We start from the raw sequence: 21,062 nt of genomic DNA, 5'->3' as shown, positions 1-21,062 counted from the left end.
CAATCCCAGATATGTTTTGAAAATAGGATAAAAACATGAGGAACAATAAATTAAACCACATATTGTATTCCCGCCAAAATACGAATGTAGAAATCACGTTTTCGACTAAAGAGAAAGGAAATTAGGCTTGAATGTCAAAATGGTAGACAGTTACATATTTATAAATGTAGAAAAAAGCAACAATCATTGCTAGCATCACACTAAAGTTTAATTTTCTTAAGGGTATAATATTGTCCAACGCGAATGAAACACGAAAGGTACTACAGCACTTTTAGGATCATTGCATTTATACACGTTACATATGTTAATATTAGTATAATGCTTTTACATGTTTTCAAAATGCTTCTATTATGATAAATTATATATACATGTATATTAGAACATTATTGCTCCATTAATTACCACTCAATATGTTCTGTTGTTATCTTATGTAGACACATTTGAAAATCTCTTCATTCTGATTGGGGAGTTTATTAGAATCTGGGCAGACTTACAAGAAGACATAAAAGGGGAACAGAAGCACGGTACATTTCAAGAGCCGTCCGGTTAGCTCAATGTTGAAAATCCGATACAAAAACAAGAGTTGTTTAATATTATATTGCCTAAAGTACTAGAAGATTACATTCATAATTGGAACTGTACTGTTAATCAAGAATCAGGCCGAAATGGCTCTGGTAGAAACAAATTAAGATTATATAAAACATTCAAGAATAACTTTGAAACTGAAAATTATTGTAAGTTAATTTTGAACAGGTCACACAGGGGTGCCTTAGCTAAATTTCGCAGTGGCACAACTCCAATCGGTATAGAGTTAGGACGCTACAATGGTTTGCCAGTGGAACGACGATTGTGCTCCACTGTCAACTATTGTAGAGGATAAAAAGCATGTATTATTATATTGCCCTCTATACGATTCCATTCGTAACGACTTGATTCGAGAAGCACAAATGCTAAACGATGGTTTTTGATGCCTCTCAGACATTGATAAAGTAGGATATATTCTCTCCAATGCAGACATTGTATTTTTAACTGCCAAAACCTGTTTTAACATATTGAATAGAAGAAAACTAATTTTATACAACTGACATTATTTTAAATAACTTTTATGTGTTCTTAGATATACATGTACGATTTAGAAAATACCTTTGCTAATAATCTTCTAAACCGGATTCTGATTAAATTTAACCACAACATAATTTCTATATAGAATTTGGAAGTACTTTGCTACCTCAATATTTTAAAAATTACATCAGTAGATTCATTTTATCATATGTTCTACTCTGGTTTAAATTAGCAAGGGTATTTTAGATTTTTAGAATTTTATATGTAAATAGTAAGTCAACCTTTAGTCTCTTGTAAATCTTATAGATTGGCAATGTACATTTATATTGTATTTTATATGTATTTTAACTGTGTACATTGATGAGACTGTAATAAACTAATAAATAAATAAATAAATAAATAAATAAATAAATAGGTAGATCGTTGCAATAGGTGACCCGGGTTCGATTCCCGGACGGCTCAAGTTTCTTTCGTTGTGATTGATCATGAAATCCGTTCTACGGTCATTCGCACTGTATTTCTGCTCTGGCATGCTCAGAAGTTTCAGTTCCTTACGAAAGTGAAGGCAACTAGTACTGGTAAACTGCTTGACAGCCTGCCCAGGAACGATGCGGTGGTTGAACTCTGCTCTGGTGAATTCAATGTGGCTTACTGTCGTGATTCGGGGTGAAAACTACCAACACCACCCCCACCACCACCGGTACATTTTAATATTGATCTTGTAGTCCAAAACAATATTTACCCATTCATCGGTCGATAAACGGTTGTTAATTAGCGCAGACTTAGCGAGAAGTACGAAACAATATACATAATCGTACAGCCTCACACTCGACTGGGTTGAACAAGCAAAGAATCATTGAGAATTCATTTAATCACCTAGCTAGGTTTGATTCAGCCCGGCTTCTATCCAAATGAATGTATTATGCGAGCATCAAATTAAAACTTGACCTCTCTATATTACATTTCATGTGATTTTATGGACATAACAACTGATAGAATGATAGAAAACTTAGGGACTCCACTGAGGTTTTTTGACATGATTGGACTGAAAATATTTTTTCCAGATAAATGTACCATTTGATGTAGGTTTAGACCACTAATCTTTGTGCAAAATTTTAGATCATTCGCGCACTTCGTTTTTCCAGAATAATAATTCAAATTGTAAAAAAATGACCCAAAATGAAAAGCGTTTAAATTACGCTTTTCATTCAAATCGGGCTAAGAAAAGCATAAAAATGCGATTTCCAATTTATTTCAAAGTATATTTCTTAACTATCTTTGTATTTATTTCTTTTCAAAATGCCCCAGCTCATTTATGTATGAGATTCACATGTTATGCATGTTTTTACGCTTTTAAACATCAGTGGAGTCCCTTTAATTGTATAACTGTTTTTAACTATACATCTTGATAGAAAATTATTAATATCATGTCGAGCACCTGGAGATGATATAGCTGTCTGTAAATATTTAGGGATATATTAAGATGTCGCGCATTATGTACTGGTCAATGTTACCGTGAAAATGGCATTAAATACGCATGGAGTTCTCGAAATCTCTCAATAATGTGTTTTTTACGTTTTATTACATGGAAATCCACAATATAAGTCTCGAGATTTTCCATGCGTGAATGTATCAGGTCCATTAAACAGTAGCCACTTGTTGATTGGCCCTGATTTGTATGTGTTAGCCAGGGCATGTAAATAAACCTTCCTGGTTAAACATATATTACAATCGCGCAAACTTTCTACGTGGTAGTGATCCTTGGTAATATGAAAACAATTCCAATTTCGTTTTAAATGCTTTCTTGTTTTTGTTTTCTTTCTCGTGATTAACCAAGTGGAAAACGAATGAAATAAAAACAAATTCGCATCCTAGATACAAATCTCAACTTTTACACATTATTAACAGCTGGTAGGAAATCAGATAGAGTGTCAATGTGCATCAGACGTGCATTTTGCGACCTAGTTTATCACCCAGTGTTAAATAGGCTGTTAAGTAAAACCACACTCGTTATCTCGCCAAGGATACTGTTATGTACAGCGGGTCACAAGTGTGAACGACTGGGTTAAAACTATTATCGGATTACAGTTCAGTCGTGTTTCAGGAGTTTAATAACTATGGCAAGCCTTGGGAAAATACTTAGATGTGAAGCAAGTCAGCTTTTACGAAACAATTCTGCAAGGCAAGTCCTTCTTTATTAGAAATCTACATACTGTTTAATTTCTACTTATATAAATTATAAAGTCTTCTTAAATATGGTAAATATCCACCATTGCATTATAGTTTTGTTTATTTAATAATAAGTAGGACACGTTCAACGGTCTAATTAATGTTGTTATCCGGTATACGAGTTACCTCCCTTGATAACAAACTTTAAAGCAGCGCACCTCCAGTTTTGCGTTAATTTAATAAAAAAAATGTTTTGATTAGTAAATAAGCAAGTGTATATATTAAGTGATTGAAGGGTATGATTTATATCTAATGGAATAATGCAATCAAAATCACCAACGGTTAAACACATCTTTATCAAGGATACAGTAACCATAATTGCTGGAAAATTAACGACTGTTTATTTCATTTTCCCTTTTTTATCCAGAGTTTGTGCATACTTAAAGCAGTTTAACATGTATTTTCATTTCAGTCAGTGACCTCTTTACCCGCACATGTCCTTGGGATTACTGGAATAAGACCAGGGTTTTTTTGAACACGTTCAACACGTTTTATCGAATATTTGATCATTTTATCAGCGATGTTTGTTTTGATAATAATTTTTCTCACAAGTACACCATATATTGCTTATATTGCTGTGAATTTCTCCTTTTGTTTTACAGTACTTACAACACACACCTGCACATAGTACTCGCAACAGTGATTGGTACAATATGTATCTAATTAATACATATACATTGTATACTGTGTGTCATATACAAAATATTTATTTTGATTAATTTCCAGTGAATTAACATACTGTTTTATACAAAATGAAATTGTTTTGTGTATGTAAAAGTTGCAGTTCTACTTATACATGTAATAGTGACGAGGAATTCCGTTTCTTCACTCGAAATATACTCTAATTTGCCTGTGTATAATAAAGATCAAATCAAAAGTAGATGTGAATTTTGCTATCCATATTTTAATTAGCATTAGGCATGCATGTCATTTTAAAATGGTGTAACATAATCGTTTTTTTTTCACCAATGTTAGTAAAATCCGTCGAACAAAATAATAATAATAAAAAAACACGGTTCATATATTTTATAACATGCGGACTCGGTTCATGTTGACGCATGTAATTACAAGCAGGATTCCTGCATGACTTGAAAATGTTTTCTTTCTTCTTTTTTTTTGCTTAATCAACATCGCATCCGATATACAAAGATTTTCTGGCCATGTGCCGTCAAACGTAAGCAAGTATTTACAGGTCTGTCTGAAATAAACAGTTTGATGATGGAAGAAAAGCTGACATTTTGAATTCCTGCTTCTTGCATGTTTATAATGCATACATTAACCGGCCCTTCTTTGTTTTTGCATAAATTCACCGGCCCTTTTTAGTTTATACATTAATTGAACGATCAAAACTGATCACTCGGCGTTTATCAATTTAAAGATGTCACTTTTATCTTGTTATAACTTTGCACAAGTTTGTAAACACTTGAATTATTGTTTGTAATGATAAAGAGAGTAAGACCAATATATATCATCTGCACACCGGCGGAATGCACAACGGAAAAGCAATGATAATATGACAGCGGATCAGAATGTAGGTTTTAAATCTAGGTTGGTTGTATAATACCATATGAAATACACTGTATTCTAATATAGGCTTCCATTGTTTCAAAGCAACGAAAGAAGGGACATCTAAAGGTCTCCACAACCAAATTCTGAAAATTCAATAAACGACCTTAAACCTATTTAGTATTATCATACAAACCCAAAAAATGGCACAGTAATGATATTTAGAACACAGAAAAGTAACAAAAAAGACATATCTGTACACGATATTGAATTATATTCTTTTTATTTTGTTTCAGATGTGTTCTTTCTCGACTTCAAGGTTAGTATATCATATTAATTTAAAAGATATTTTTGTATTGCAAACGTAAAACAAACTGTTTTAAACTTAATTATGTTTAATCATTTAGACTATATCAAACTGTTGAAAACTGATAGAATCTATTATTTCGTTATTGCTTTTTTTGCCCTACGCAGAATGTACATGCGCGGAATTCTACTTCCGTTTCTATGGAAATACTGTATTGTAAAAAGGTCTATATTCAAAGAGTGGAAAGCTGTAAGTGGCAAATCAAGACATTCTATTGCTTATTTTAAAAGTGCATTAGCAATGATTTAACATAGTCCATAGTTTTTCTATGTTATTTAAAGGCACAATATGCCTCAGAGATGAATATATTATTTTATTTAGAAGAAAAAGAAGACATGTGTTTAATTATATTTTTTTGATAATAGATTTAAAACATATAAGAGGCTTTTCGCCATAACAAAATAGCGCTGAATGTAAAGTAATTTTTCAAAGGGGTGGTAAATGTAAACAAATGCTTTTATACTACCATACAAAATATAAGTTTGTAAAGCCTTAGACCTTTTAAATTTTCTTTTGTTTTGATTTTGTAAATCAAGGCCATACATAATTAAACTTACCAAGTGGGACGAAATATGTTTAAGGTATTCAACCCATTTAGTAGATCTATAAATTCGATCGACTCTCTGCAGATCTTTTGAACGCAGTAATTACGTACTCTCAGCTTTCTATTGATCATGATCTTGGTTATATATATTATGGTCTTTATGACGGAAATGGCGATTTTTTCCGAAGTTCTTTATCACGGTGCCAAATAAGCAAATCAAATTTTCATAATTTAATAAGCACGGATCTCGTATAACATTTTTCATATGTGTTAAGGACCAAAACCATGGCAGGGTCCATCAATATCTTTATTACGTTGTTTGAAATGAGTTTTTACTTTAACACGACTACCCATAGTTTTCATTTTAACACGGTTACACACAGTCCCACATAGTATTTCTTAAAATAACTTTGTGTCAAAACGTGACTATCTATCTTGATATACATGTATTTTTATATCATAAAATAATAACTTCTGATAACAATAATTACAGCGTACAGTTCGTCCCCGGACACAGAATACGCCATCGAAATGGCTTGCTCCAACATCAGGTATGGCGCTGGGTCGACGCGGGAAGTAGGTATGGTAAGTATTGTTAGATATAACTAGCAATTAAGCATCAGTGACTACATTGTCGATAACCCACGGTATATATTCCGTACATACCACATCTATGTCGTATGATTTTATGAGTCATGAGTCATTGACTACCACATACACGCCGTCAAGAAGCACCGAACTAGCTTTTGTCCCTAGCTCAATTTTACGAAAGTTGGAATTGATGTTCATGAAATAGAACCACGACTCTCAAATGATGATTTTGAGATATTATCAGATTTATAACTGTTTGCAGATCAATTCTGAAATTCTGTACATTATAGATATTATGTAATTGTTCAGCGTTATTTAATGAAAGAACATGACTTACCAATACACCGAAATTAGTATCAAGTCACTATGAAGCCATTAAATAACTAAGTAAATAAATAAATAAATAAATTTGCAGTTAGGACAAAATTCAAAACAGACAACTAAACTGGACCGGCAAAATATTTGTATAAATTACTTGATATATTGAGACATGAATGTTCTAAAAAGCACGTCCATTTATTGTACGTTTATTTATGAACCAAGGAATGTTTGTTCATAACAGGACTGTAAGAACATGGGTGCTAAGAATGTGATGGTGGTAACGGACAGTAGATTGTCTAAAATGAAGCCAGTTCAGACGGTTATAGAGTCCCTTAGTTCACAAGGTGTACCTTTCAAACTTTACGACAAAGTAGCTGTTGAACCTACAGATGAAAGGTAAATTTTTTGGTACCAAACTTTTGATCAACGACATTGTTTTCAATATAAATTAGCTATCACCCAAATAGGTATGTCACATAAGTCGTAATCAGATTATTTCACGCGGCGGCAAACTATAACACTCAGGAAATTTGTGCAATCGTTTTGGGAGCATCAGCTATTATATTATAATTAAAAATAAAATATAAATTTGCATCGTCCAAACTAATGATTTTGGAATACTGAGATTTTGAATACGTATTTGTTTTACCGTTCTGAATACGTTTATACACATGTAATATATGTATATTAATCACTGATCCCAAAATTCGTAGGCCATGGTTTTTTATAAGCTAGTTTACGGACCTTAACAAGCGCTCCAAAGTTGAATGATGTTTCTACCACTTGAAATATTTATAAATACCTACTGTACGAAAATGAATAGACCACTAAATGCATTTGTATTACACATTACCTAAAGAAATGTTTGCACATGCTTTTTTTTTAGATATGATTATGACATTTCATTACTTCAACTTATTACATAAACATGTGCGGCGATTATGATGTTGTGCATCAAAATTATTTTTGTTATCTTGTTATACAGTTTCAAGGAATGTATCGACTTTGCAAAGGCCGATAACTTTGACGTATTTCTGGCGGTGGGTGGGGGAAGTGTAATAGATACCTGTAAAGCAGCTAATCTGTATTCTACAAAACCAGACGCAACATTACTAGATTTTGTGAATGCTCCAATTGGCAAAGGTCTCCCAATTACACATCAGCTCAAACCTTTGATCGCAGGTAAGACAAGGTCTTTTTTTTTCCACGAAAAGGTAAAGTTATGTTAGATGTAAATGTATTTCATTGTAATACATGTAATAGGTTTAAAGCAGCATGCCTTCAGATTCATTCCAATTTTGATTATTCTTTTTAAATGTATTATAAAGTAGAATATTGTCAAGTGAACTAAGACGGTAATTAACACTTTGCAAACGGCACTATAAATCTAGAAAATACCAAAAAATGGTTGGAATGAAAAAATAGCCATTACTGCGTAAATCACTCATTAGAAATATGCTGATAAAATATACAATTTATTGCAAATAACATGTGAATTATTTCTTAATTTGTGAATGTTATTACTTTTCTTAAAATCTTATTATAGTTTCCCAATTCTGTTTTTCCTAAAATATATCGGCTCATCTGGAGGAATTCAGATTTAAGGCATGGCATTTTGTACCAATCTTATAAATTTTTATATGAATATCTTATACGACATAAGTGAAACTTAACAGCAATTATATAAGGTTTTTTTAAATGTTAAATTCGTTAATTTATTTTTTTTAAGTATGTCGCCAAACGTCCTGCGACTTTAAAAAGTAAAGTGGAAAATAGTTGTTAAATATTCTGAATTTTCTCTCCAAATTGGAAATAATCCCTTATTATGATCTTTCAGTCCCTACTACTGCTGGAACCGGAAGTGAAACAACTGGTGTTGCAGTGTTTGATTATCTTCCAATGAAAGCCAAAACAGGTAATAGACAAACCCATATATGACATTGTACCTGTTTTTGCCATATGAAAATTAGATGTATTTTAGATGTGCGCTTATATGTTACCTTCTTGAAAAAGGATATTATTATTATTATTTTAAGCCTTTGGCCTCGGAGAACATGGAGAAGCTGATATACTGTATTCATAGGATATATTAGGTAGCCATATTTGAACAAAGCCTATTTTTAGAGATATTTACTATATGATACATTTATCTGATATAGGTCCTGCAAAATAAGGGTTTACACAGCTCAAAGAAAGCTTTCTCACTTTAGCCAGGCAAACCTAATACATGTATAATACATCAAAATCTTGATAAAATGTTATCCCTCGAAAGCAATAATCACAAAAATATTACATGAAAATTATGGACTCCGTTTGATTGAGTCTGCACATGAGATTATATACAATGAAAAAGAGCAACATCCCTCAGGCTCCCCAAGCACCGGCTAAACCATAATATTCTCAATCTTATACATGTATATATACATTGTACTTGTACTATATACTCTTACCAGTAGATTCTATATGTTTTTGTTTTGTAACATGTCCTGTCCCTGTTAATCTGCTGGGTAAAAAATCTCCTGAAGCCCATCAAAAGCTTTTTATTCTATATTTCTCTATTTTACAGGCATTGCTAATAGAGCTCTTAGACCCACACTTGGAATTGTGGATCCCGAACATTTAGTAACCATGCCCGAACGTGTCGCGTGCTATTCCGGAATTGACGTATTGTGGTAGGTAGATACGTTTGCTTTTAACATAGCATTGAAGCATCGTCAAGCTGTAAATTAATCGTAGATAAGTTTAATATTATATCATATGTAATGATATAATCTAAATTTTTGACATAAGATCCTATCTTCAAACATGACCTTGTGGCGCTAATTGAACGGTTATTTACCAGCTTAACATGCCACTACCCGGTCATAGATTACAGTGTCTGGAGTTCATAAAATAATGCGTTGACCTGTATAACAGTTCAACTAATTGTTATGACAAAAATAGTTTCCTGGTTAAATTTAAACATGCAGGGTCATACTTAATTCCAAAAACAGAACAGATTTGGTTAATTTGAGATCATTAAAAAGAAATGTGTACATAATTACTCTTGAGTTCTTCACGAACAAAATCTTACGTTCTGTAGTTCGTATGATTCCGTAAGTTCAACTACGAACGTAAGTTCAACTACGAACGTGTCATACGGGCCTTTAAACTCCTGCAAAATAATGTTTTTATTATATATATCTGAACAATCTTTGGTATAACATGACGATTCAATCATATTACCGTTTACACAACATATTGTTAAAGTTTTAGTAACAAAATTCATGTATATATTAAGCGCGTATCTATAAATTAAATGTTTATTTTCAGCCATGCTATAGAATCATACACTGCTAAATTTTATCTCGAGCGTTCTCCACGGCCGACCGACCCACTGCTAAGACCAGCATACCAAGGTTGTAATCCAATCAGCGACATTTGGTCTCTTCATGCGTTAAAACTTACCTCAAAGTTCATCAAAAGGTAAGGCTTCTATTAAGTACATTGCCCTACTTTACTAAGACAACAATTTTTTGCACGTTGGTTATTTAATAGATAGTGAAGTTGGGCATTTTAACATTTCACAGGCTAACATGACCCCATATTGGTGGCTTTTAATGTCAGGAATGCGGCTAGTGCATAAAGAGTTAAAGTTATAGCGTTGTACATTTTCCTCAACTTATAAAATTATCTTATCACTATAAAATTATCGTATCACTAGGCATGTGACCGAGTTTGACTTTATACACTTAACTAAAGTGCTAAGTACTCTGGTGTTATATTGTACTTAACAAAATTAGATTGTGAAATAATAATTATATACATTTGTATTATACACCATTTCCTGTTATTTTCATCATTGACACATCCGGCTTGGTAGCATTCGGCGTCAAACTTGACCTATTAATCTTTCGAGTATTTTCATAATGCTTGCTCCATGGAAGAAAATTGGTCAGTATTCCTACTGGGAGGCCATTTACGTAAAATGTGAAACAAAATTCCTTGTTTTTTTTTTGTTTTGTTTTTTTTAATATAAAAGAGAACACGAAATTTCACACACCCTCTACTCTTTTTAGGTAAGAGACATACAAGGAATTTTGATTTCTTATAACTTTTACATGTCCAACAACGCATTTTTCATTTGAGAAATAAAACGTGAAATGCAGTCAAAAATCTATTTTAAGCGGTCATGATCTGTGGAACACACCCCATACTTCATTATTTTTAAACAACACAAAATAACTTACAATTTGGCCCAGGAGATATACATTCGGAGTACTTTGAATATTTGTTAAGTGTATCAGATCTTCTTATGTTTTCCAAGTAACGTAGACTTATTTATTAGTTTGTTAAATTAGATTGCATATACCTTGATCTAGAAAAGTGCATTTTAAAGTTGCATTAAATGCAATTCTATTCCAATAGAATTATATCCTATCTACATAATCACAACATATATGAATTTTGTATCTTGACAATGATATAAGTCTTCTACACTTAACAGAGCCACATTTAATGCTGACGATTTTGAAGCAAGAGCTGCGATGCATCTTGCCAGTGCATATGCTGGCGTCGGATTTGGAAACGCTGGGTGTCATCTGTGGTATTTCTTTTTTGAATGTTTTATATTTAACTTTAAATTACTCTTATCCAAGTACGAGTTCCTCCGTTTTCATAAAAGTCATCTAAACAATCTCGAGTTCATTTATAATAGTATGTAGTTTACATAATTGATATACGATGCCATGTATAGTAACATATCAAGTGAGAGTTTACATAATGTAATTGTTACAGGAGATAGGTAAAACAAAAAAGTCACTAAAGTTTGTACAGGATTTATTTAGTTCGATAGTGCAGGAACCTATAATCTTTTAGACACATCTTCGAATTTGTTCCTGGAACAATCCAGTACTGAGCAATGAGTGCAAAGAAACATTGGCTTTCCCCGGACGGGCTTCGAACCCACACGGCAAGCGATCCTCATATTACTAGTCCTACGCCTTAACCACTTGGTCATGCCGCCACTCGAGGCCACCCGGGCTAGGCTTAACTACGAGGCCACCCGGGCTAGGCTTAACTACGATAGTTTTTATCGAAGAACATTAAATCTTATCATATATATTCAGTTGACAAAAACCTTTTCATACTGAAAAAAAACACGTTTTTTTACTATAGCAAGCCATGATACATGTATTTAAATTTGTTTTCTATCTTTCTAGCCATGGAATGTCGTATCCTATTTCGGGAAATGTTAAAAGTTATATTGAAAAGGGATATAACCCAGATCTGCCTCTTATTGTAAGTTAATAACTTACTTAATACTTAATACTTTACCAGTCTTTGAAAGTTTGCTGTAAAAAGAAATATATAAACCATATTCCTATTATGCCTGTTACAAATAGTTTAAAGAAATCATACAGTTATGTTTGCTGTATCCAACTACATGTATATGCTGGCAAGATCGTTTTGTTGTCAACTTCCAATTCGATCGTCTAATTTAGTAAACGATTACACCGGATAAAGCATTGTCTCACTTTTAAAATCATGTGTTCGTATGTTTAAACTTTAATATTTTTGTACCTTTCTATATCATTCACATGTTATTATCATTTCTCCTCTTTCAGCCTCATGGTTTATCAGTAGTTGTGTCCGCTCCAGCCGTGTTCGAGTTTACGGCACCAGCCTGCCCAGACAGACATTTGGGAGCCGCAGAAGCTTTAGGCAGGTGTATTTCATGTCGCTGTTATGTTTTCTGTTATAAAACCTCTCTGCTGTATAGAATAGTGACACGATTTGTAATTTTGAAAATGTCAACTTGTAAATTCTATATTTAGCATTAAAGTAATACTGCGGCATTTGCAGAATTAAATGAATAAACATAATAATAGTGTTGAAGCGGCAATATTTACATTAACAATGTCTTTCCCTATATAAAATGACGAGAACTTTTTATTAAGTTTTTGTTTATGTTCAGTAATTTCAACTTTGACTTTAAAACTTTTATGAGTTCGTCCTGAAATGCCTAATATCAGGGTCAAAATGTCAAGATTAATGCCACATGTGGTATATTAAAATGTGAATTATTTTAGGTGTTGATATTAGCAATGCGCGAAAAGAGGACGCTGGCAAGATCTTGTCTGACTGTCTCCGGAAGATACTTGATGAATTGAAGGTACCAAATGGTCTCAATGCGGTTGGTTATTCCAACGACGACGTGAAAACAATGGTTGCCGGCGCTATGCCACAGGTATGAACATACATTGTATATATGGTAGAAGCAGTTTAAAGGGAGACAACAAATGTTTCATACAGTCAGTGCTCCGTCTGCTTATGTTTAATCTGGGCAGACGAAAACGTGTAAAATAAAAATTGAGTTTTCACCTGACCAATTAAGTAATATCATAATACGAGTACATTTGTACAGCATTAAATGGTCGGTAATCGCCATTGTATGGTCACATGAATAGATACTTAGTACTGTTCAAATAAACATCCGACTGAACCTTTGTTTAAAAATGCATGTACCCAAAATGAGCCAAAATTTATCAAGAAAATCAATCTTGAGAAAAATGTACTAAGATTTTAAGAAAAGTAAAACAAAAATACAATTCAAGAAATAATTTAGATGTTATATAATGGAATTAATGACTGTTTTTGCAGTTTTTGTCACCGTCATGATTTTACGCAACGTTCCAATTTCATTACAATACGAGTTTGAGTCAAAGACTCTTTAAGAGTCATGTCCCCCATCCTGCACCGACCTTGTTGACTGTCAGAAACTTTTAACATTTAGACACCTGTCTCATTTTTAAAGATTGTTTTGATTCATTTGCCATTTTACATACCTTTGTACTAGAGTCTATAATATTTACATTATCGGGCATTTAAGGTTAAATAGTAATTTTTATAATTAAATTGTATTAAACTTGACAAGTTAAATGATTAGCACAGACATTCTGTTCTCTTCTGTTCATATTATAAAGTATGTACGTAAGTTACTTATTAATTCATTAATTTACTGTCGTCATACGCCCGCATTGCTGTTGATTAAATTGGTCTTTCCTTTTGGAGAACGTATCATTTTTGTTACATTTGAACTGTCAACGTTTTACTATAGCATATCTAAATCGCTGTTGATATCAAATAAATAATTTTCGAAAAGGAATTTTCATGTTTTTGGATTAAATATTGTACTTTGCGTGTAATTTGAGATATTTTTCATTTCCAGCAGTTAATATGCTCAAATGCCGTCCTTTAATAAGTCCGTTTGAGCAGATATTAAACCTCACGATCTTAATTAAGTTTCTTATTTCCCTGAAATATACGTCTGTTAAAGTATTGACAAAACGTGATATATTCAAAACCTGTAGGTTTCAGCTTCATTAAAACAGGGTGTGTTGATAGGGAAATATAGACAAATTAATGTCTGCTCGTGCAACTTTATCGTGCTTTATAAAGACACATTATACCTCATAAATCCGTATTTTTTATTTCTTTAAAACTGTTAACGTGTGTTTGATAATGTTTTTTTATAATAGATTTAGGGCATGTAAGATGTTTAATAACTGAAGAAAACAGCCTTGAACGCGAAGAAATGTGCCGTAAAGGTGGCGAATTGTAAGCAAAATAGTACTTTCACTTCCATAAACAGTACTTATTCACTATAATTACACCAATTGCTATTAGAGCAACAGAAGCAAAATGTAGTTTATATGGCAAATGGGTACTTGTTTGGAAACTGTAACAAGATACCAAAAAATAAAATGTTTAAAGAAATGATAGCATATCTGAGGCATAATGGGCCTTTAAATTGAAAATGTAGAATAACAGTCCTGACTGTGTTGCTAATGCTTTTTTACATGTAGGTTCCGATGCTGGTTTGACAGTATATGGTAGAAGGTGTAAACTTTAAGAACTGGCTTATTTGAGCCGCGTCATGATAAAACCAACATAATGCGTTTGCGACCAGCATGGATCCAGACCAGCCTGCGCATCCGCGGAGGCGCAGGCTGGTCTGGATCCATGCTGGTCGCAAACCCACTATGTTGGTTTTGTCGTGACGCAGCTCATTTATTTAATTAGAGTATTACACTATTGAGTGAAACAAATCGAACAAACGTTGTAAATACGGTTGACCCTGTATCACAGAAAGCCCGCGGTCCTACACATGTGCACGCTTGGGCCTGGAGTCGCCACATGTCATTTACATTGTTAGTTTAACATAAAAAAACAGCATGAAATGACTGTTGTAACAAACTTAAAATATCTGAAAATTCATACATTGTATTCGAACGAAAATGAAACAAATTGTACATTTAGCCGACAAAATTGTTTATGACAAGAAATATCACAGTGCTTTAAGCCTAATATTCTTCCGATATTTGTTTGCGTGGTGCGTGCTTTGTTGGTAGTGAGTGGCATCATTAAATTTATATCTGATACATGTACTAGAATGTCCTTCTGCCTATAATTTAATTACATGAATTCTTGGGGATAATCAGTAATGCCACACGTCATGTTTTGAGAGTATCTATATACTAATGTACATGTATTTGATATTACAGAAATGTTACTGTCTTTGTATGATTATAAATAAATAGAGGATATTTGTTTACTTCAGTGTAAGATCGGAATATATTTCACCGAGTGAGCACCAAAAGGTATATTTCACGAGTGGCGCAGCCACGAGTGAAATATGAACTTTTGGTGTTCACAAGGTGAAATATATTTCAGTCTTACACTAAACTAAACAAATTTCCTTATTATTATATGCAAAGAAACGTTTTAAAAAGACATTGAACCTAATACTGAATGAAAAGCGCGCCAAATAATAACACAACGTGACGTCATTTACGACGTTACGTCATTAAGTTGGTACCCAGTACTGTGCACGCTGGTATTTCACTGAAACAACGTAAGGGGCTTAAATTCAAAACAGTGAAATTATCAAAGTGGTAATTTCACTGTTTCAAACAGTGAAATTACCAGTTTTATATCACGGATATATTTCTATAAACCACCGAAAAGCATGTAATAAATACGTTTCCCTGTGCCTTTGTATATATGTTATGGTGTGTGTTTTTTTATCTATTTCAGCACCGATTGATAAAGCTGTCACCACGAGAAGTACATGAAGATAACATGAGCGAACTCTTCGAGAAGTCCATGAAAATTTACTAGCCATATTAGAACTTATTTCAGCTAAAATCAAACAGTTAATATAAACATTACGAATGACCTGTAAACTCGGGACCAGGCTTTAAGAAAAGAAAAGCATTATGTTTGTTTTATAATGCTTATTATGATGACTTTGGACTGCACGTTTGTAAAGTTAATTTTCACTGGATAGCCGTGACATTTATAAAATGCTTTTTTGTCCTACGCAGATTGCGCATGTGCGAGAAAATAATATTTTTCATTGCAACGGACCGCGTGATAAAAAGGTCTATATGTATTGATGTTGTAAATTCATTAATTAGTTTTAATTCAAATGAGAGAGTTGTAATGAATTATAAATTTGTTATACGGATTTTTGACATGTTTATATGCCCGCGTATATACGGTTGATTGCAATATAACCCATGCGGGAAATAATATAACTACTTATGAAGAATTCTGACAGGTTATATGGCTCAGTAATTTATCTACAGTAGCTGTATATATAAATAATATACACTTCACGAACGTCCAATGAAAATCGACTTTACAAACATGCAGTTTAAAAAAAAAACAAAAAAAAAAACAACAAGTATTTACATTACTGTAGAGCGTGAACATTTACTTTTGATCTATCTTAGAACACCAATGCATTTTCAATGGTGTGAAAAATTTAAGAGTATACGTACGTCGAATCTGTATCCATTCTTCTATTTTTACTTCCAATGACAAGAAAATATCATATTTTGCAACATACGAATAAATGAGGGACGAATATGGTTAAGGAAATTAATATGTTTAAACTAAACTAAGGGACGATTGGCGATAATATATGTTACACCAGTGAGCTGTTCTGATAGGTTGTATTGCTCGAGTTGATTGGTAGAATTGTATTTATTAAATAAAAAGTACTTATGGGTCAGTGTGAATATAACTTTACGCAATCAACATTTGATAGAATTCACCAGATTAGTGCACTCGTGTTTTATTCCTTCTATTATTACATGTTTATTTTTCTGTAACATGCGTAAACAAACTTTAGCTTGACAAAAATTGAAGAATTATAACGTCAGTTTTATTACGTAACGACTCAAACAACACAAGGTGTTGAATATGGGGAAAGTCAATCCCGATGTATGTGTTTGAAAAAGAACTAGATCCATTTTTGCTTTATATTAAGTATTAATTATATAGCAGAACTAATAAATTTGTCTCCCCACATTTTACTTCTGATGCTTTTTATGAATGGGGTGTAAGAATTAAACCTTGATTTTATCCTATTTTTATTAATTAACTTGTTTGCATTGTATAAATAGAGGAAGTTTGAAATTGCTAGATAAAGTTTTCAAGTGGTTGTCAATTAACATCCTCGTCTAAACATGCAACTATAAACATAATATTAGGCGATTTGTTTACTTAGGGTTCAATGTATATAATCTGTTATTGTATATTGAAATAAATGTTTGCAACCTGACATGATTTTGCTTAATTTTTAAACATGTATCAATTTCGAACCTGAACTGCCTTCGAGAAAATCGCACAGAACACATTCCCTGGGCAGGCTGTCCAGCCGTTTACTACTACAGTTCTAGTAGCCTTCACTTTCACAAGGAACCGATATTTCTGTACATGTCAGAACGGAGGTACAGTGCGGATGATCGTTGAAAGGATTTCATGATCAATCACAACGAAAATGACCTGAATCGAGCCAGGGTCGCCGCATTCACAGTCCAACGCCCTACCCTGTTGAGCTTAGCGGACGAACTTCAAGTATGACATACCTTTTATACAGTCACACACTCTTAGCCCATGATTCACTTTTTAGGCTACAATATAACATTCAAGCCTGACATACCTTCTATACAGTAATACATCATGGCACGCCCTCTGACATATCGCAAACAAAGCCAACAGTACACCTAAGGGGCCATGACACATCTTCAAGAGTTGAGCACAGGGTAGGCCTTCACAAAAATGATACCTTTCAGAAAAATGCAAACTTTACGTCCAATGTCAACCTAAAATGTGGCATACACTTTGAAAATTGAGTTTCTTTTTTTTCAACCAACGACACGTCCTTCAAGTCTTCATATTAAGCAGTACATGATACGTATTTTAATACTATGTCACTTGCAACATCTTCACGAGAAACACACCCCATACCAGCCCGCATAGCATAATCGGTTAGAACCTGAGACTTGTGATCTCGACATTGTGGGTTCGATTCCCATGCTGGCCAACAAAAACAGTCTTCCGGATGAAACTTTAAATCGGCGTCCCTTGGGTACGCTTAAGAACCAGAAGAAGCTTCTGTAATTCGGGCATCTTTCTTTATCTGTTTCTTGAACTATCCACCAAAGTCGTCTAATATTCTATGGGGGACTCGCCCATATGGGCACCGGTGGCGGGTATAAATCAAATCAAATACAGACACATACAAACACACTCCATTCAACTTGCACTTCTTAATCTATGACAGTCTTTCTAGCTTATACACGTCGGAAACTAAACATTATAGGCTTAAATACGACAACTAGAAACTGACTGTCGATCTATAGCATTAGACTCCTATATATCATTATAAATATCATATTAAAACCGACATAAGCATTTTAAATCTTATTATTATTTCGTATCGCTGTTAAATCCGATAAAAGACGCGGAATTTACTGTTTATCAGGAAATACTGCACTGAGATGTAAATACAGATAACATTTCTAGCGCATCATGTTGCGAGATTTTACGAGATTTTGTAGAAAATTGTTGATCTCCATATTTACATTAATATGATACGTGATATCTAATAAACACCTTCTGACAAAGGTTACAGTAATCAACTATCTATTGCACTCCAACGTTTCGAGGGGTTGAATCCCCTCTTTATCAAGGTTACAGTGTCATTGCTGGAAAAAAGACTTCATAACATTTGATCATGCAACATATAAGTAAAGATTTTTTGTCTTTGTAATAGTTATAGTATATGAAACTTGTAAGTTACGAGAATATAACACTGGGGCGTCATCGAAGAATGTTTCAGCTAAAAAAATTGGCGAGGTCGTTAGTCCGAGACAATTTTCTGCAGAAACATCCCGAGATGTCGCCCCAGCCATTTTCACTTTTGTTTCCCTTTCACTTTTGTTTCAAATGGAAACCCCAGACAAAATAAACCAATAACAATACTGTCGCCTGATATCTCTGGAAGCTGAATTTTCATTTCAGCCAGATACGAGGACACAACAATTCAGCTTCCATATATATCAGGCGACAGTACTTGTATTGGTTCATTTCAACCACCATAGACACAGCCGATACGAGGACACACCATTTTCAACCACCAGAGATAGCGCCGATACGAGGACACACCATTTTCAACCACCAGAGATAGCACCGATACGAGGACACAGCATTTCCAACCACCAGAGATAGCGCCGATACGAGGACACAGCCTTTCCACCACCAGATATAGCGCCGATACGAGGACACAGCATTTCCACCACTAGAGATAGCGCCTATGCGAGGACACAGCATTTCCACCACCAGAGATAGCGCCGATACGAGAGGACACAGCATTTTCCACCACCAGAGATAGCGCCGATACGAGGACACAGCATTTCCACCACCAGAGATAGCGCCGATACGAGGACACAGCATTTTCCACCACCAGAGATAGCGCCGATACGAGGACACAGCATTTCCGCCACCAGAGATAGCGCCGATACGAGGACACACTAAGCATTTCCACCACCAGAGATAGCGCCGATACGAGGACACAGCATTTCCACCACCAGAGATAGCGCCGATGCGAGGACACAGCATTTTCCACCACCAGAGATAGCGCCGATACGAGGACACAGCATTTCCACCACCAGAGATAGCGCCGATGCGAGGACACAGCATTTCCACCACCAGAGATAGCGCCGATGACGAGGACACAGCATTTTCCACCACCAGAGATAGCGCCGATACGAGGACACAGCATTTCCACCACCAGAGATAGCGCCGATACGAGGACACAGCATTTCCACCACCAGAGATAGCGCCGATACGAGGACACAGCCATTTACACACCAGAGATAGCGCCGATACGAGGACACACAGCATTTCCACCACCAGAGATAAGCGCCGATAACGAGGACACAGCATTTCCACCACCAGAGATAGCGCCGATACGAGGACACAAAGCATTTCCACCACCAGAGATAGCGCCGATACGAGGACACAGCATTTCCACCACCAGAGATAGCGCCGATACGAGGACACAGCATTTCCACCACCAGAGATAGCGCCGATACGAGGACACAGCATTCCACCACCAGAGATAGCGCCGATACGAGGACACAGCATTTACACCACCAGAGATAGCGCCTGATGCGAGGACACAGTATTCCACCACCAGAGATAGCGCCGATGCGAGGACACAGCATTTCCACCACCAGAGAATAGCGCCGATGCGAGGACACAGCATTTCCACCCACCAGAGATAGCGCCGATGCGAGGACACAGCATTCCACCACCAGAGATAGCGCCGATACGAGGACACAGCATTTCCAGCACCAGAGATAGCGCCGATACGAGGACACAGCATTTACACCACCAGAGATAGCGCCGATACGAGGACACAGCATTTCCACCACCAGAGATAGCGCCGATACGAGGACACAGCATTTCCACCACCAGAGATAGCGCCGATACAAGGACACGCCATTTTCAGCCAGATACGAGGACACATTATTTTCAGCTACCATAGACTTCGCCGATACGAGAAAACAAGTTTTTTTTCAGCCAGATACGAGGACACAACATTTTTGTACCAGGACGAGAATACAACGTTTACAGCCACAATTATAACCATCTTATCAACATTTACTGCTAGTGATCAATGTATCAACCTTAAGAGATATCCGGAAAATACTTAAAATTTAACCTTTGAATTATCTTGCACGTGTGTCATAAATTTTGATAAAGTTCAAAATCAAAATGATAAAAATGCACTCGGATAATGTACTTAATTATCGGAGCATCTTTTAGTCAACAATAGACAATAGGGTGCACTGGGTGTAGATCTCATTACATTTCAAGTCATTATAATTAAAATTTCATTTGTCTATATTTCAGCAGGACATTAGGGAAACTGTTTCTGGATATAATAAAGTAGAAAAGATAACACGGCAAGTGTTTCTCTCATGAATTTGTGAGCGTGTTTACGACACAACCGACCCCCTCCCCTAAAAAAACACACACAAAAAACACACACACAAAAAAACAAAAACAACAACAATAACAAAAAAAAAAAAGAAATGAATG

At 34.7% G+C, this 21,062-nt stretch overlaps 1 protein-coding gene across 3 annotated transcripts in view; it reads left to right on the top strand.

Annotated features, from left to right (window-relative positions):
* The first annotated feature begins 2,842 nt into the window (after positions 1-2,842).
* Positions 2,843-21,062, top strand: part of LOC132714648 (hydroxyacid-oxoacid transhydrogenase, mitochondrial-like) — a 31,494-nt gene continuing 13,274 nt past the window's right edge. The window contains exons 1-13 of one of the 3 annotated variants that reach the window (XM_060697552.1): positions 2,852-3,244; positions 5,094-5,116; positions 6,202-6,293; positions 6,862-7,016; positions 7,606-7,802; positions 8,458-8,535; positions 9,187-9,292; positions 9,933-10,085; positions 11,107-11,205; positions 11,822-11,900; positions 12,227-12,323; positions 12,692-12,849; positions 15,699-17,232. In XM_060697552.1, coding sequence (XP_060553535.1) covers positions 3,180-3,244; positions 5,094-5,116; positions 6,202-6,293; positions 6,862-7,016; positions 7,606-7,802; positions 8,458-8,535; positions 9,187-9,292; positions 9,933-10,085; positions 11,107-11,205; positions 11,822-11,900; positions 12,227-12,323; positions 12,692-12,849; positions 15,699-15,782 — 1,386 coding nt within the window. In that variant the 5' untranslated portion in view covers positions 2,852-3,179 and the 3' untranslated portion in view covers positions 15,783-17,232. Of the gene's footprint in view, positions 3,245-5,093; positions 5,117-6,201; positions 6,294-6,861; positions 7,017-7,605; positions 7,803-8,457; positions 8,536-9,186; positions 9,293-9,932; positions 10,086-11,106; positions 11,206-11,821; positions 11,901-12,226; positions 12,324-12,691; positions 12,850-15,698; positions 17,233-21,062 lie in introns of those variants that run through there. The other 2 variants (XM_060697551.1, XM_060697553.1) reach the window with 2 other exon arrangements.

The sequence above is a fragment of the Ruditapes philippinarum genome, unplaced genomic scaffold, assembly GCF_026571515.1.
Source record: "Ruditapes philippinarum isolate M1 unplaced genomic scaffold, ASM2657151v2 ctg5755_1_1_1_1, whole genome shotgun sequence".
Classification (NCBI taxonomy): Eukaryota; Metazoa; Mollusca; class Bivalvia; order Venerida; family Veneridae; genus Ruditapes; species Ruditapes philippinarum.
The sequence above is the reverse complement of the archived record's forward strand: the minus strand, read 5'-3'. Positions and strand labels throughout refer to the sequence as shown.